This window comes from Pseudonaja textilis, chromosome 1 (genome assembly GCF_049901715.1).
Source record: "Pseudonaja textilis isolate UNSWEBS1 chromosome 1, rPseTex1.2, whole genome shotgun sequence".
Classification (NCBI taxonomy): Eukaryota; Metazoa; Chordata; class Lepidosauria; order Squamata; family Elapidae; genus Pseudonaja; species Pseudonaja textilis.
In genome coordinates, this window is record NC_141990.1 from 129,773,216 (window position 1) to 129,787,480 (window position 14,265).

General features: G+C 40.9%; 1 protein-coding gene across 2 annotated transcripts in view; it reads right to left on the minus strand.

The window, feature by feature from the left end:
• EIPR1 (EARP complex and GARP complex interacting protein 1) overlaps window positions 1-14,265 on the minus strand; it is a 57,083-nt gene that overhangs the window by 20,625 nt on the left and 22,193 nt on the right. The window contains exon 4 of one of the 2 annotated variants that reach the window (XM_026695241.2): window positions 8,508-8,664. The exons of the other annotated variant lie outside the window; for it this stretch is intronic. Within the exon in view, the coding sequence (XP_026551026.1) occupies window positions 8,508-8,664 (157 nt within the window). The remainder of the gene's footprint in view (window positions 1-8,507; window positions 8,665-14,265) is intronic. 2 annotated transcript variants of the gene reach the window in all.

Sequence of the window (14,265 nt, forward strand, 5' to 3'; positions counted from 1 at the left end):
AAAACCCAACCCTGTCAATGGTCCAATTAGCAAACCCAAAACAAGGGAACACTCTTGGGAAAACTGAATTCCCAAAAGTAAAAATTTATTGGATATACCATGTTGATACTGAAGAAATAAAACCACCTCTGTTTTTCCAGTGCAAATGCTTGCCTGGTTAAACAATAACTTCCCCTTCTCCCTATCTCTGGGTGATCACATTTTCCAATTATGAAACATTCTTTTGTTATGGGAACAGTCCATCTCTTTCTCCAGCACCTGAAGCTGTGACCTTGATAGTTTCCAATCTCTCACCATCTCCGCATGCAGTCTCTACGTTCCATTTTCCCCTCCCCTCGCCTCCCCCCCGCCCCCCAGTTCATTGGTAAGTTGAAAAGCATTAAAGTTTGAAAGAAGCAAAGTGGTTCAACCTTGGCAAACCCAATGACACAAATTAGTTGTAAGAATTGTTTATTTATTTAATGAGGAAAATGATTCAAAACTAAAGATTTTGTCTGGCAAAAGTAGCTTTGGAGCTTGGCTTTCAATAACTGGTGTGCCCCATCCCACCGCCCCCTTAGGCAGTAAGAACTGTGATTAATTGTTTCTGATAATTTTTTATCAGTTCTGAATGTCAGTTTGGATGAGTTTTAGCCCATTTCTCAGCTTCAACTTGAGATTGTTGGTGAGGTTCCTTGCGGGAACTGTATGTTCCATTTCCCTCCACAGCATTTCTACAGGGTTAAGGTCAGGACTTCGAGTTGGCCATTCCAAAATGTTAACTTTCTTCTGTTTCAACCATTCTTTGATCCTATTACTTGTCTATTTTGGGTCCCTAACTTACTGTATCACACACTTTCTCTGGAGCTTCAGTTCATGAATAAACACCCTGATATTTTCCTGCAGAATTTTCTGGTACCATTCATAATTCCACCAAAAAATGACAAGCCATCCTACTCCAGAGGTAGCACAGCAGGGTCAAACTATGATACTCCTACCACATGTTTCACAGATGGCATAACGTTTTTGTTCTAGAAAGTACTCTCTGACTTTCACCAAACACGACACTTTTAATTCAAGCCAAAAACGTCTATTTCATCTGTCCATAAAACAATCTTCAAATAACCTTCTGGCTTAGCCAGGTGTTTTTCTGCAAACCGACAGGTAGCAATGTTCTTTTTCGGGAAATAGTGGCTTTCTCCTGGAAACCCTAACAAGCATACCATTTTTGTTCAATGTTCACCTGGTGTCTTGATTACTGACATTTGTCGATATAAGAGAGATGTTAGTTCTGTAGTTATTACTCTGGGGTTCTTTGAGAGTTCTCAAAGTATTATACGCCTTGCTCTTGATGTGATCTTGGTTGGCCAACCATGCCTGGGGTGGATAACAATGGTATTGAATTGCTTCCATTTGTACATGATCTGCCTGACAGTGAAGGAGTCCAAACTCTTTTGAAAAAAATTGTAACCTTTTCCAGCACCAACCACTGTTTTCCGCGGTCTTGAGAAATCTATGTTCTAGCCATGAAACCCTTCTACATATCTTTGTTGTGAAGATCAGACTTTGATTGTGAATACCCAGAATTCTGTTTCTGAAATTAAACAGGACATCTCACATTCAGACCTGATTATCATCCCATTGATTGAAACACCTGACTCTAATTTCTCCTTCAACTAAACTGAGAATCTTAGAAATTCACATACTTTTCCCACACAAAAATATGTAGCTTTGAATCATTTTTCCCAATAAATAAATGAACAAATATGTTTTTTTACTCAATTGTTTAACTGGTTTCTCTTTATATAGTTTGAAGACTTGTGTGGAGAACAGAGGATATTTTAGGCCATATTTATGCAGAAGTACCAAACGTTCAGAAGGGTTCACAAACTTTTAATCGTTGCGGTATTAGCATTCATTAATTGTTTAACAAGTTTTGATGAAATAAAAGACACAGAATATCAGGTTGGATGAAGGGAAGGCACAATATTTTTGTTTCAAATTGAAGGCATAATTGATCCGGAATCATGACTGGAGTGAAAGAAAAAGAGAAAAATCCCCCAGACTTCTGGGAACACATAAACAAAAAGCTAAGCCAAGAAAGAGAAAAAGTCAGACGATAAAAAAGATGGAAAGGATCTGAATGAAGGAAGCATTCACTTCAAAAGAAAGGAAGAGGCCTAGTAGAAAATAAAATGAAGAATGGGAGAAAGGAAAAAAAAATACAAGGATAATGATGTAAATTAATCCAAGACCAAGAGCTTATACGAAGACTGAAGATAAAATGTTTTTTTAAACATGGCATTGTAAGAAATTGCTACCCTTCACTACCACTAGAGGGCATGAAATGTTTTAGAACAGTGGTTCCCAAACTTTTTCAGTCCACTGCCCCCTTGGTGCTACAAACTCATCCTCGGTGTCCCCCACCCAGGAGTCGGATTCAAATTTCTGTGGGTGTGGCCTAATTTGAGGGTGTGGGTTTGCTGGTCACAGACTGGGTAGGCGTGGCTTGCTGGTCATGTGACTGGGTGGGCGTGGCCAGGTGACTGGCAAACCGAATACAAGTGGTCCTCACTTAATGACCGGTTATTTAGCAAGTGTTTTAATTTATGACTGGCCTCCCCAGAGCTACTTGACCAGTTTTTGGAGTTTTGACAGCTTTAGATCAGGGGTCTAAATCCCATCCCTGCCTGTGTGTGTGAGAGAGAGAGGGAGAGAGAGAGGTTGGATCAGATCTCTCTCTCTCTCTCTCCCTCTCTCTCCCACCAATGCCAGAGAGCCACCGTCAGTCAAAATTCATATTAGTGGTCTCCGGGATTTAAAATTATGAGTTTGGTGGTCCCTGAGGTCCAAAAGTTTGATGACCCCTGATCCAAAGGGATGAGCCTGAGAGAGGGAAAGAGAGAAAAGAAAGAGAAAAAGAAAGAAAATAAAGGGAAAGGGGAAAGAAAGAAAAAGGGACAAAGAAAGAGGGAGGGATGGAAGGGACAGAAAGAAAAAGAAATAAAGAAGGAGGGAGGGAGGGAGGAGAAAGATAGTGAGATTTCTATTCTAGTCCAATCACCTGCTCCAGCAGGGTTAGGAGGGAGTGTGTGTGTGTGTGTGTGTGTGTGTTTGTTCTCCTTGTAATTTACCAGTACATTTTGGTTTTGCCTTCTTCAGAATTGGCACTGTAATACATTGGGGAAAAGTAATTTTTTAGGGTGGAGATCTGGTCCAATGGATCCTGTTTAAAGCCTCAACAAAATGTGAGAGCTTCCTGATAGTCTTGACCATGTTTCGTCCACAGAACCTTTAACAGAAGCCAAAGAGGTTTCAATGTGGAAAAGGGCCTCAGTCTAAACTAGACCACATTCAAACTGATGCATCAGGTCTCTCTCTTTCTCTCTCTGTCCCTCCCTCCCTCCCTCTCAGACTGGCTTTGCTCTACTTTCCCGATGTGCCTGCGGGGTCGGCACTTCGAACATGGATGGATGGATGGATGGATAGACAGAGATAGAGATATAGACAGAGATATAGAGACAGACAGACAGACAGACAGACAGGCAGGCAGGAAGGCAGGCAGGCAAACAGACAGACCTTTTGGATGGATGGACGGACGGACAGACAGACAGAATGCGACAGAGGTGGCACTTTGGGAAAGCGGTGGCAGCGGCTTTTCCCAATGTGCTGCCGCATTCGAGGCACTGGTTCTGGAGCATTACTACAGTCAATGACCCATTGACTAGCACTTCTCTGGAGCTGGCGCCTCCAATGCGGAAGTGGTGGCATGTTACATGCCACCACTAGCACCGCTCCGGAGCCAGAGCCTCCAATGCAGAAGCGGTGTCACATTACATGCCGCCACAGCCGTGTTCGATGCGCCACCCCCTGCCACCTCTTAGCGCCCTTTTGCTGCCCCCCTTGGGGATGCTAAGAGGTGGCAGGGGGGGCATTTGAGGTGCCGGCCCTACAGGTTCTCCCATTGACTGTAGCACCTTTCCGGAGCGAGCACCTCAACAGGTGAACCTGCAGGGCCGGCTAACGTGCCACCACTTCCGCATTGGAGGTGCTGGCTCCAGAGCAGTGCTACAGTCAATGGGTGAACCTGCAGGACCGGTGCCTCGAATGCCCCCCTGCCGACTCTTAGCGTCCCCAACGGCACGTAACATGCCACCGCTTCCATATTGGAGACACCGGCTCTGGAGCAGTGCTAGTCAATGGGTGAACCTGCAGGGCCAGTGCCTCTAATGCCCCCGTTGCCTCTTAGCGTCCCCTGTCAGCCCCTTGCCTCTTAGCGCCCCCTTAAGGCATCCCACCCCCCCCAGGAGGTGGTACCACCCACTTTGGGAACCATTGTTTTAGAAGTTCAAGTTAAACAACCAGAAGATGCCAGCCATATTGGAAGAATTAAAAACTACAGATGGGTTGTCCGAAAAAATAAAGCAAACAAACTAGGATGTTTCTGTCAGTCAGAGAACCAGCAACATTCAAATACAACTACCATAGCGACAAAGCATTGGCTTTGTTTGTACAGTATTTACAACTCTTATAATTAGCTCAAATATAGGACACATTCACTAAGCTACCATACTCATTAGACCATTTGATTAGATGTCTTATAGCTGAGTTGCATGCCTGCTAACAACCATATTCACCAAGTCAAAATAAAATCTTCAAAATGCTATCACAATGTTGTGAAGATTTGTTTGGGGTAGGGGGTTGGTCAAATTATCTCATAGGATGTTTCTTAATTTCTTCAGGGTGCTGAATGGCAACCCCTTGGTGGAAGCAGACTTATTCTAAACTGGTTTCAGGGTCATACATGATCCATTTAAATTTGATATCTATCTAGTTTGCCAAATGGTTATTAGAAAATATTCTTCTTAAACTTTGACTTAGTTTGAATTCAATGTTTCCTCAATTGACCAACCCCCTACCCCAAACAAATCTCAAAATATGATATGCCAATTCCTTCCACACAAGTTTTATTATAAACACTGTACCATCCCCGATTGATTTTAGGTCCAAATCATTCAATTTGTTTGAAAAAATCCAATACAGTACAATTATAAATAGGGCCTTCAGTGTGAAATGCTCCTGTTAAGAGTCACAGCCAACTATTATACGCTTCCCCACAGAAAAAATACCCCTTCTATTTCCTTTCATTTCCGCTCACCCTCTGTTTTCATGTCATGACTCTTGAAAATACTTATTTCTAAAGTTATTTTGTACTTCACTGAGCCATGGGATTTTCCTGAGCCTTCTATCAGTGACTTCTTTTGCAGTTTTGGTTACAGACTTAGCAAAAGTACTGTATGGCATTAAATGTCATTTAATTAGAGTTGTGGATATCATTATGAGGAAGACTCCTTTCCTTTAAGAGTTCTCAAAAGAACTGGCAGGACCTGGTCGCTATTATGTAGGCAAGGAAACCAGAAGTCCCGTATCTGCTTTTGAATTAATCAGGGAAGAAATCTAGCTGCTTCTCCCAATTCTAGAGTTTAAGTTAATTAAATAAACAATGACATGCCACTTCACTGCTGATAGGGTAGGTACAATATAACCATTATTCTTCAGTGTACTCCTAACCAAATCTTGTTGGATTACCTAACTCTTACAAAAAATGACGTAGTAAGGGAACATTAGAAAGAATAGGCAACATTTTTTTCTATTCATAATCCCTGAACACAAGATACTCAAGATCTTTTAATACAGATAATTCATGCATAAACTCAAAAGTACAAGAAAGTGGACTGAAATTTAATATTAGGTTATTGGATAACTTTCAAGATAGTGGCTAGAGCTTCTGACTTGTTACAGGGTGATATTAATAGAAAAAAAAAATCAGGCAAGGTAGATTATCCTAGATTTGGTTCTGAAAACCTAGACTCAGAGATACTTTGATCTTAATTCTAAATGTATGTCTTTAACTTGTAAGCCACCTAGGGACCTATAGGTATAAGCGACAGCAATAGCACTTAGACTTATATACCGCTTCACAGTGCTTTACAGCCCTCTCTAAGCAATTTACAGAGTCATCATATTGTCCCCAACAATCTCGGTCCTCATTTAACCGATCTCGGAAGGATAGAAGGCTGAGCCGGTCAGGATTGAATTCCTGGCAGTGGAGTTTCAGAGTTAGTCTGAAATACCTCATTCCAACCACTGCACCCCCACCACGGCTCTTATAATAAATACATAAATATAATATCCTGAAGATTCTCATCAGCACCTTAATTCTTAAAAGATCTTTGAGTGCTGCTGTCTCTTCTGCCCCAAAACCTTAAGGAATGCATTGAAAATACTCCCAGGGCCAATATTTTCCGAAGTGGAATGACGTTTGCTTTTCAGGTCCCTTTTATATAAAAAAAAAACCCAAATGCATATTATTTTATTGCCTATTGCTAAACATGGTTTCCAACATGTCTGTATAGTAAGGACACTTTTTTTTTTTTGATTCTCAAAGCATTTGGTTTATTCGAATATAGATGCTCAAACCTTATAAAATTGTGTGTGTGGCTCTGCGTACCCATACGCACAGGTACACACTTGACTACATATAAATGTAGCCTACCAGCGCAGGAGGGACATGTACCTATTAGGATCTGAACGAGTAAATAATTCCTGTTTTGACATGGCATGCTTGCTGTACTTGTCCGTCAAAGGCAGGGTCTGGCTCAGCGGTGGAAAGAAATGCCTTGCGGCCTCTCTCTTCCCTGTTGCTTTTAAATTAGTACACTGATGGAGCTATGTAGATAAAAGCAAGAATTTATAGTCCAGCTGTGTGGAGGAGGGATGTGTAACTGAGAGATGTGAAAGAGGGTCTGGGGAGCATTTCTTGGAGTTTGGAGCTGGCTGGAGTGTCACATGGAAGTTTCTTATCAAGGGAGCCAGAAAGGGTTTTTCTTTGAGCTGCAATGCTAGAAGCCAAGCAGCTAAGACCAGGAGGGAAAGATTGGCCAACTAAAGCCTTTCTGAAGCTATAGCAGCTGTACCAGATACTGATCAAGCAGTGGGAAAGCCAGAATAACCTAAATGGAGATGAAGCAGCAGACCTAGGGCAGTCAAGTAGTAGCCGGTCTTTGAAGAACATATCAAAAGACCAAGATGGAGGGCAGAACCAGTTCAGCAGGTGAGGCCCCAGAAAAGTCCTGTTATTGTTAGGTGAGGCCACTGAAAAGACCTTGCACAATCCTTGTAGGGAATGTGCAGCTCATCAAAAGGCTGCTGTAGTAGAGACCCACTGAAGAATCTGATTGGAAGGAGTACCCTGGAGACTACTTAAGGAAGGCGATTCATTAAAGAGGCCCATGGTAGAGAGAGGGAGAGAGTGGTTACCAGCTGCTAAATATGCTAACACCGGCTTCCCATGATCTGAGAGGTTAGTGTTTGAGCGGAAAGCCCGAGACAGAAAACAAAACAACCAGCCAGGGTACAGTCAACAGTAGGTCCACAGGACCAATTATGTCAGCAGGGATTTGGCCAACACAAGGAGAGGAACCAAGGTTACGAGATTATTTAGCAGGTAGTCCAGAGTTGTACTGCGCAATAACTTTGTTTCATAAAATGTACAAAAAGCTGACAAAAATATCCCGAGCATAGATTGCCATGACGCAGAAACTGAGCATCCCCAAAAAATTGGATTTGGATCCATGTGTTTGGGATCCATGTGACTCCTGCTGCAGCTTTTTAAAGGGAAAAAACCCCCCTGAAATTATTGAAATTTAAAGTACACATTTTTGTATAGATACAAGTTTTAATGAATGAAACCATAAGTTATTGAAACCATGTAGTTCCACCTAGTTTAACAGTCACTGAATTCTCTGGAAATATTTTTTTCTTAAAATGCAGAAACAGGGATCAATCAATATGTAGCCAAGAATTTAAATAATACTGAACCTAGCTAAATCAAATGGAAAAAAGGCATGTCAAGTAAAATATTTCCATCCCTATCTAGGATTCAATTGCTCAACTGGATGATCAGAACACACAGAGAGAGTGAAATTAAATCATCTCTCGTATAGGGGACCCCTTATCTGTATCAGTATACAAGAGCCATTTCACTAGATAACAACGAAAGAAATAACAGGAAAAGCCTAAAGAAGAAGAAAAAACTCATGTCCTTATTTTGTTACAAAGTACAGCATAAAATAAAGGAAGAATTTCAAGGAACACCATTACCCAATAGAGTAGAGATGGAGAAGAGAGTGCAAAGCAACCAGGAGACGGATTCAGACTTTTCTAAGTGAAATTCCATCCAGCCACTTGAGCTATTATTATATTAGTTGTGTGCAGTGAAAAATGTGCACATTGAAATACACAGTACTGTAGAATTAGTGAATTATCCAAAAACAGTTAAACAGCGTATTAAATATTTGAAGGACTATTGCTTTTAATTCCTTATCCCGTCTCAGATAACAGTAAAATAACCATAACGTAAGGCATGTATATTTCAATGTACAAAGTTCAGATTTAATAGAAACGGTCTGCCCTTCATTCTTTTCTCTTTTTTTTTCCTTGGGAGTATAAAATATGCAGAGTCCTACCCGGCCATATTGCCATGGGCTGTGTTGTCAAGGTGACAGAGTAGCTCCAGGATTTGAGCATTGCTTGATGAATCATCAGGGGATTCATGATTGCCTGATTCCAATTCCTTCGGCATCCTCCAAACAGCCGCACATGTCATGACTTTGCTGTCTGAAGCTAAGGAACAGAGGATAATGTCAACAGATCACAGTAGGGGGAGGCAGGGGAGGGGGGTTTCTGGGAGAGAGAGAGAGAGAGAGAGAAAGAGAAAGAAAGCCCTAGCATTTTTGCAATCATAAGCAAAGCACTGCTCATCGGCCATGTAAAAACATTCAAAGAATCCTACAGAACTTCATTCTAACAATAGAGCACATAGGAGAGAGGGAGCGGGGAAAAGAAAAAAACCCTGATAGCCTACAAAGCCAGCAAGCTGCGTAAATAGCCGAGGTGACAGCAGCTGATACAAGTCATTGGAAGGACTTTCCCAACGCTGCTGCTTTCTGCTTTCTGTACGGCTATTTCAATTAATACAGGAGAGTACAGCGATTTGCTGAGATTACTTTTTCTGCTTAATAACACAGGCATAATTTTAAGGTCTCCATCTCTGGCTTTCCTGGGTCATCTTTAACCTGCATGGGTAGCTTCTGAACCATGTCTTTTGCAGAGAGCTAGATTTTTAGCTCGGTCCTTTTATATTCTGCTCCCCACTCCCCACACACATTTCAATTCCTTCCAGACAAAATTCAAAAAAATAAATAAAAATCCTAGATAGAAGTCTCCTGAGCTTTTCAAACTCAAGGCTATTGTTAACTTATGGCCAGTCATAAAATACCGTTTATCAGAGGGTAGAGAGATGAGGCTCCTCTTCACAGATTTCTGCACTCCATCCTCCTCCACCCCTAGGTTTCTTAATAGCCTACATAATTTTTACTTTTATTTTCTGGGCACTCTTCCAAACAAATCACTGAGCTGCAGTAACACACTATTTTGGGGTCTTTTCTTTTTGTTTTTTGTTTTTTGCTTTTTTTTTTCAGAATACCCTGAAGAATACGTGGCCCTCAGAGATATTACTTGAAATGTCAATGCTGGAAGCTGGCATTTCAATATGGTTATCCTTCTGGAAGATTCCCATTGTGTTCTTTTAATTAAAAGAATTTAGCGGGGGAAAGGTCAGGTGGCAGTCAAGTCATGGTTCTCTACAAGATAGGAAATAAAGGCATGAGGAAAAGTGGAGGAAGGGGATAGAAAACATATATCATTCTTATGCTTTACATATATAGATAAATGTCTAAAAATCATTAATGCAGTTCAATTTATTTACCCACGGAGGCAAAATTAATGGCTTTTTTCATAGTAGCTTCCTTATATTAGTTAACTGAAGAATGAAACCTGGTACATGATACCCAGCAGTGTATGGTGAAAACACTTCTTATATTCTGAGCACTTTTTCAGCTGGGAAAGATCTGAAATTTAGGGAGCCTGAAGTCGATGCATTTACAAAAATTACTAGCATTACTAGACTTGCCTATTTATGCGGGGAAGGGGGAACAGGAGAGAAACCATCGCTTAGCAGAAGACATGGCAGTTTAGCAGAAGACAAGCTAACTATTCCTTGAAGAATGTTCTTTATATACTTCTGTCATTTTGAGGTTCCTGGGGGGGGAGTGGTAAGAAACTCCTAACAGCTCTTTTCTTTTTCTTTCTTCCTTTTCCTTTCTGCCTTGCTTTTCTTTTCTTTCTCTCGTTCACTGACTCATTCACCTTCCTTCCTTAGTCTCACTTTCCTTTTCTTTCTCTCTGTCACTCACTTTTCTTCCTTTCCTTTCCTTCTCCTTCCTCCTCCTCTCTTTCTCCTTCTTCCCTGGTATATCCCAGGGAGAACGTTCTATCTCTGCTTTTGAGATATTAATTATAAAGTTAATGGTAAGATTTGCAAGTAGATTTTAGTAGCCGGGAAGATTCTTGCCCTTCTAAGAAGAGATTCTATACTGCCCTGTGGTACTGGTGAATATCTGGGATTAAGACTTAATGTAACATAAGAGAGCTGAACAAAGGCCTTCTCATCTATTGTGAACAGAAGAAAGGCTAACTTGGGTTTCTGGATATGGAAGAATGCCCTGCTAAAGAAAATTAATTGGAGACTGGCTAGACAGATCTCTCACTTTCATAGTACAATGACTGCTAATTATATCAAGATTGTATATATTTACAAGCATGAGACAATATGTTGAGTAGGAAGGTATCAGGTTTCACACCTTGCAAACTTAGAGTCTAGCAAACAGTCCTCCTTTACTTGTGAGAGGCTGTGTGATACATTCTCATCTTTACACCCAAAATACAGGACACATTGTGTATGTGTGTGTGCATGTGTGTAGATGGCCTATATCCAGTTTCAGCCATAACTTTTAGTCTATTCTAGCTTCAGTGACCCGTTCCCTAATAACCTTAGGACTGGACCTCTCCAATACATACTACCTGGGATTACCCTTGAACACCTGCTGAAACTTCTCACTCTTGCAAAAGGCAGCTGCCCAGTTAAATGGAAGCACCAAATGGGACCACCTAACACCAATGTAGAAAAAGGCTACACTAATTACCAATGAGCTACCAACTTAATTAGTCTGTAAAGCCTTAATCAAATCAGAGGTGTCTATTTTAAAAATTGCCCTCCCAAATCCATCCAATGCACTTAAAGCAATTTTTTCCAGAAATTATCCCCTTACCTCACGAAGCTGTTAATGTTTATGCTCCTAACTGGTTAGCGTTGATATAGTTTAAGTTATTCACTATTGATTGATCAATAAAGGGAGAAGAGAGGAGAGAAAGGCTAAATTAATAAAGAGTCAACCATGAATAGATTCCTACCTGGTGCATAAATATAAATAATAAAAGCACAAGCATACTCCTTAAAGAGAGGCTCAAGAGTTGGTACCCACAAAATAAAGACAATGTTAGGTCACAATACGTTTCTGTAGGAGGAAAAATAAAGGAGGTCTCTGTGGATCCCTTGTCTACCGTAGTTCTATACTGACCTCCCATCTGCCCATATTCTTGGTCATATGCCATTCCTTTGCTACCCTCGCTTATCCAAGAAGGAGATGAGATGATTCAGACAACGTCTAATAATTCAATGTTTGATTAGCTGGCTGCTCCACAGAAAACAAGTATAAGTAACTACCCTGAACATACAGCCCCATATTTGATAGGCTTTTTACTAAAAAGATGGTAGATGGTAAGACGACAATTTTTTTTTAAAAAAAATGATTTTATAGACTGACATCCAGAGGACAGAAATAGAGAACAGATGGCTTCGAGAGGTCCCCTAGGCTCTTCAAGCTACAAAGAAGGGGAAAATGATGAACAGAGACCAGAAATACAAACAGATTAGACTATTTTTCCCCTTGTCCAGCAACTAGCTTTCTTTAGCTCAATCCCAGGCTGAGAATTCTGAGCAGGATCAGACATCAGCAGCTGCCTATTTGGTAAAAAGGACATATTGTTTAAGCACAAGTTAATAATAAACAGGCCATAACTAAATTGCAAACATATCTGTGATTTATGCTGCACACTAAAGAAATGTCCCCATAATTATTTCTATTATTTACTCTTGTGCAGATTACAGCGGTCTCTTTTTTAATACCTTCATTAATTGTACAAGTTATAAAACATCATTTGAATATTTAATACCAATGGCAGAAACACCATGTTGAAAATGCAAGTGTTGTATATGCAGATCTCTAGAGTCAGGTGGTGCATGTGAAATGAAGGCAAAAATTGAAGGGCAAGTCTAGCAGGGCTTTCATCTGCACGTGAACAGAAAAGACACCCTAGTTTTTTGTTTTGCAGAAAGTCCTACATGGTGATGAACGAAAGGGAACACGGTAGCATCAGCCCATGACTTTGGAGTGTGCTAAACTCAACCTGAAACTGGCATCTGCAGAGCTCCGTGCTGGAATGGGCTGAGCTGAGGCCTTGCTCTTTGATGCGCTCAGGTGGTACAAAACCAGCTGGCTGCCATTACACGGTTGCCCTGGGAACCACAATTGAAGTGTACTTCTGAATCTGTACAGGAGGTACTTTTGCACCACTGCCACAGCAGCTCTTGCTGTGCAAAGTTAAAGTTATGCAGCAGCTCGAGCTACAGCCCAGCTGGTGCCCATTAATGTTCGCTGTATGACAGGAGCAAGCCGCTAGTCTCAGATGCTTCCTTCTTTCCACAGACAAAACAGAAGGATTTATTACTCTTATTAATCAGGATGAAGCCTACTTTGCTTGTTTGAATAGAAGGGTGCTCAGAAGCAAGGGTGACTTTACACACGTTTTTTACTAGCTTTTCAGCTTTTCATTCTTCCTGCCCTATATTTACAATCTATGTCTGATTTAAAAGGCCCACTGAATTTACTAATGAATGAGGCACAAGAAACTAGAGCTAATTTTAGAAGGAGGCATTGCCTGATCAAAAAATAGTAGAATCTGTCAACAGTGTCATTCTTATATTTGCATAGCATTGCTTTTAATGACTAAGAAGTGCTTTGAAGTAATCTCTGTAGGTTCATATTGTATTTGTATTCACTTGTATTTAGGTACTAATATTCTGTCATCTATAAACTCTTTGTCAACCCTGAAGCTGAACTGACTGAAGCCATTTTGACCACTTCAATGTTGCCACACTGGAGCTGAGGGACAGGGAGGGGGGAGTTGAGATAGAGGGGATTCTGTAACCAGAACAAAATATTTTCCCTTGGGAACCAAGGACATTCTCACACCTGGTTGGAGGAAGGCGGAGTGATGCTACCCAGTTGCCAGACCGCATTATGATTGGACCATGTGACTGTTTTGAGAAAATAGAAAAACTTTTACTTTTAATTAGGTGAAAACTGTGGGAGTCTCCAGAGTCAGTTTTCACCAGATCTGGGCCAATATGATATTTCCAATAAAGCTATTCCTGCCTTAGACTTTTGCTTGATATGGATTTTGTCACTTGGAACCCAGATACTCTTTCCGTAATCTCTGTGCAATTCCCTAAAAGAGGGATTCCCAACCCACAGGCCACAGCCCACTACCAGGCCTCAGCCTATTCAGAACTCGGCCGCAGAAGAGGTGGATGAGCGAACAGACGCGCACAGCTCCATTTGGGTGGCAGGTGCATGTACCCACCGTTCGCACAAATGGAGATGCGTGCGCATGCACGCTTACCTGCTGCTCGCACAGAGCTACCACTCCTCCCCTTCCAGTCCGGAAAAGACCACTGCCCTGGAATACAATTTTCAGAAAATTAGGAACACGCTAACCTATCCTTCATATATTTCAACACCTGCAGAGAAAACATAAATGTCAGAGCGAATTTTTTCACACAATTAAGATCTTTACTTCCAGTTTTAAAGTACAGTGGTTGAAAAGCAAAGCAAAAAACAGAAGCTGGTGAATGATTAATTACTAAGGGCCAAGCAATGTACCAGTCCAAAATGTGTCAAAATTTTCTCAATTACAATTTTTCATCATAAAAAATAGTACAATTTATATCCTCCCCTTATATTCTTATTATTATTATTCTGCCCCTTTTTTATTTTTACCTGAAGTTATAACAGAAAATTAATCTTCAGAAATCCCATTTATATCTTGCCTTCAAAATACTGCCGATTTACAACTTCTAAGATCCTAGCTGAGTCTGATACGATTTGCATTTGGACAGCCAGAGATCCCTCAGCCACATTCTTACTTCTTGCTCATTTGACACGCAAGATGGCTCATACCAATATTTAAAAAGGCACAGTGTTG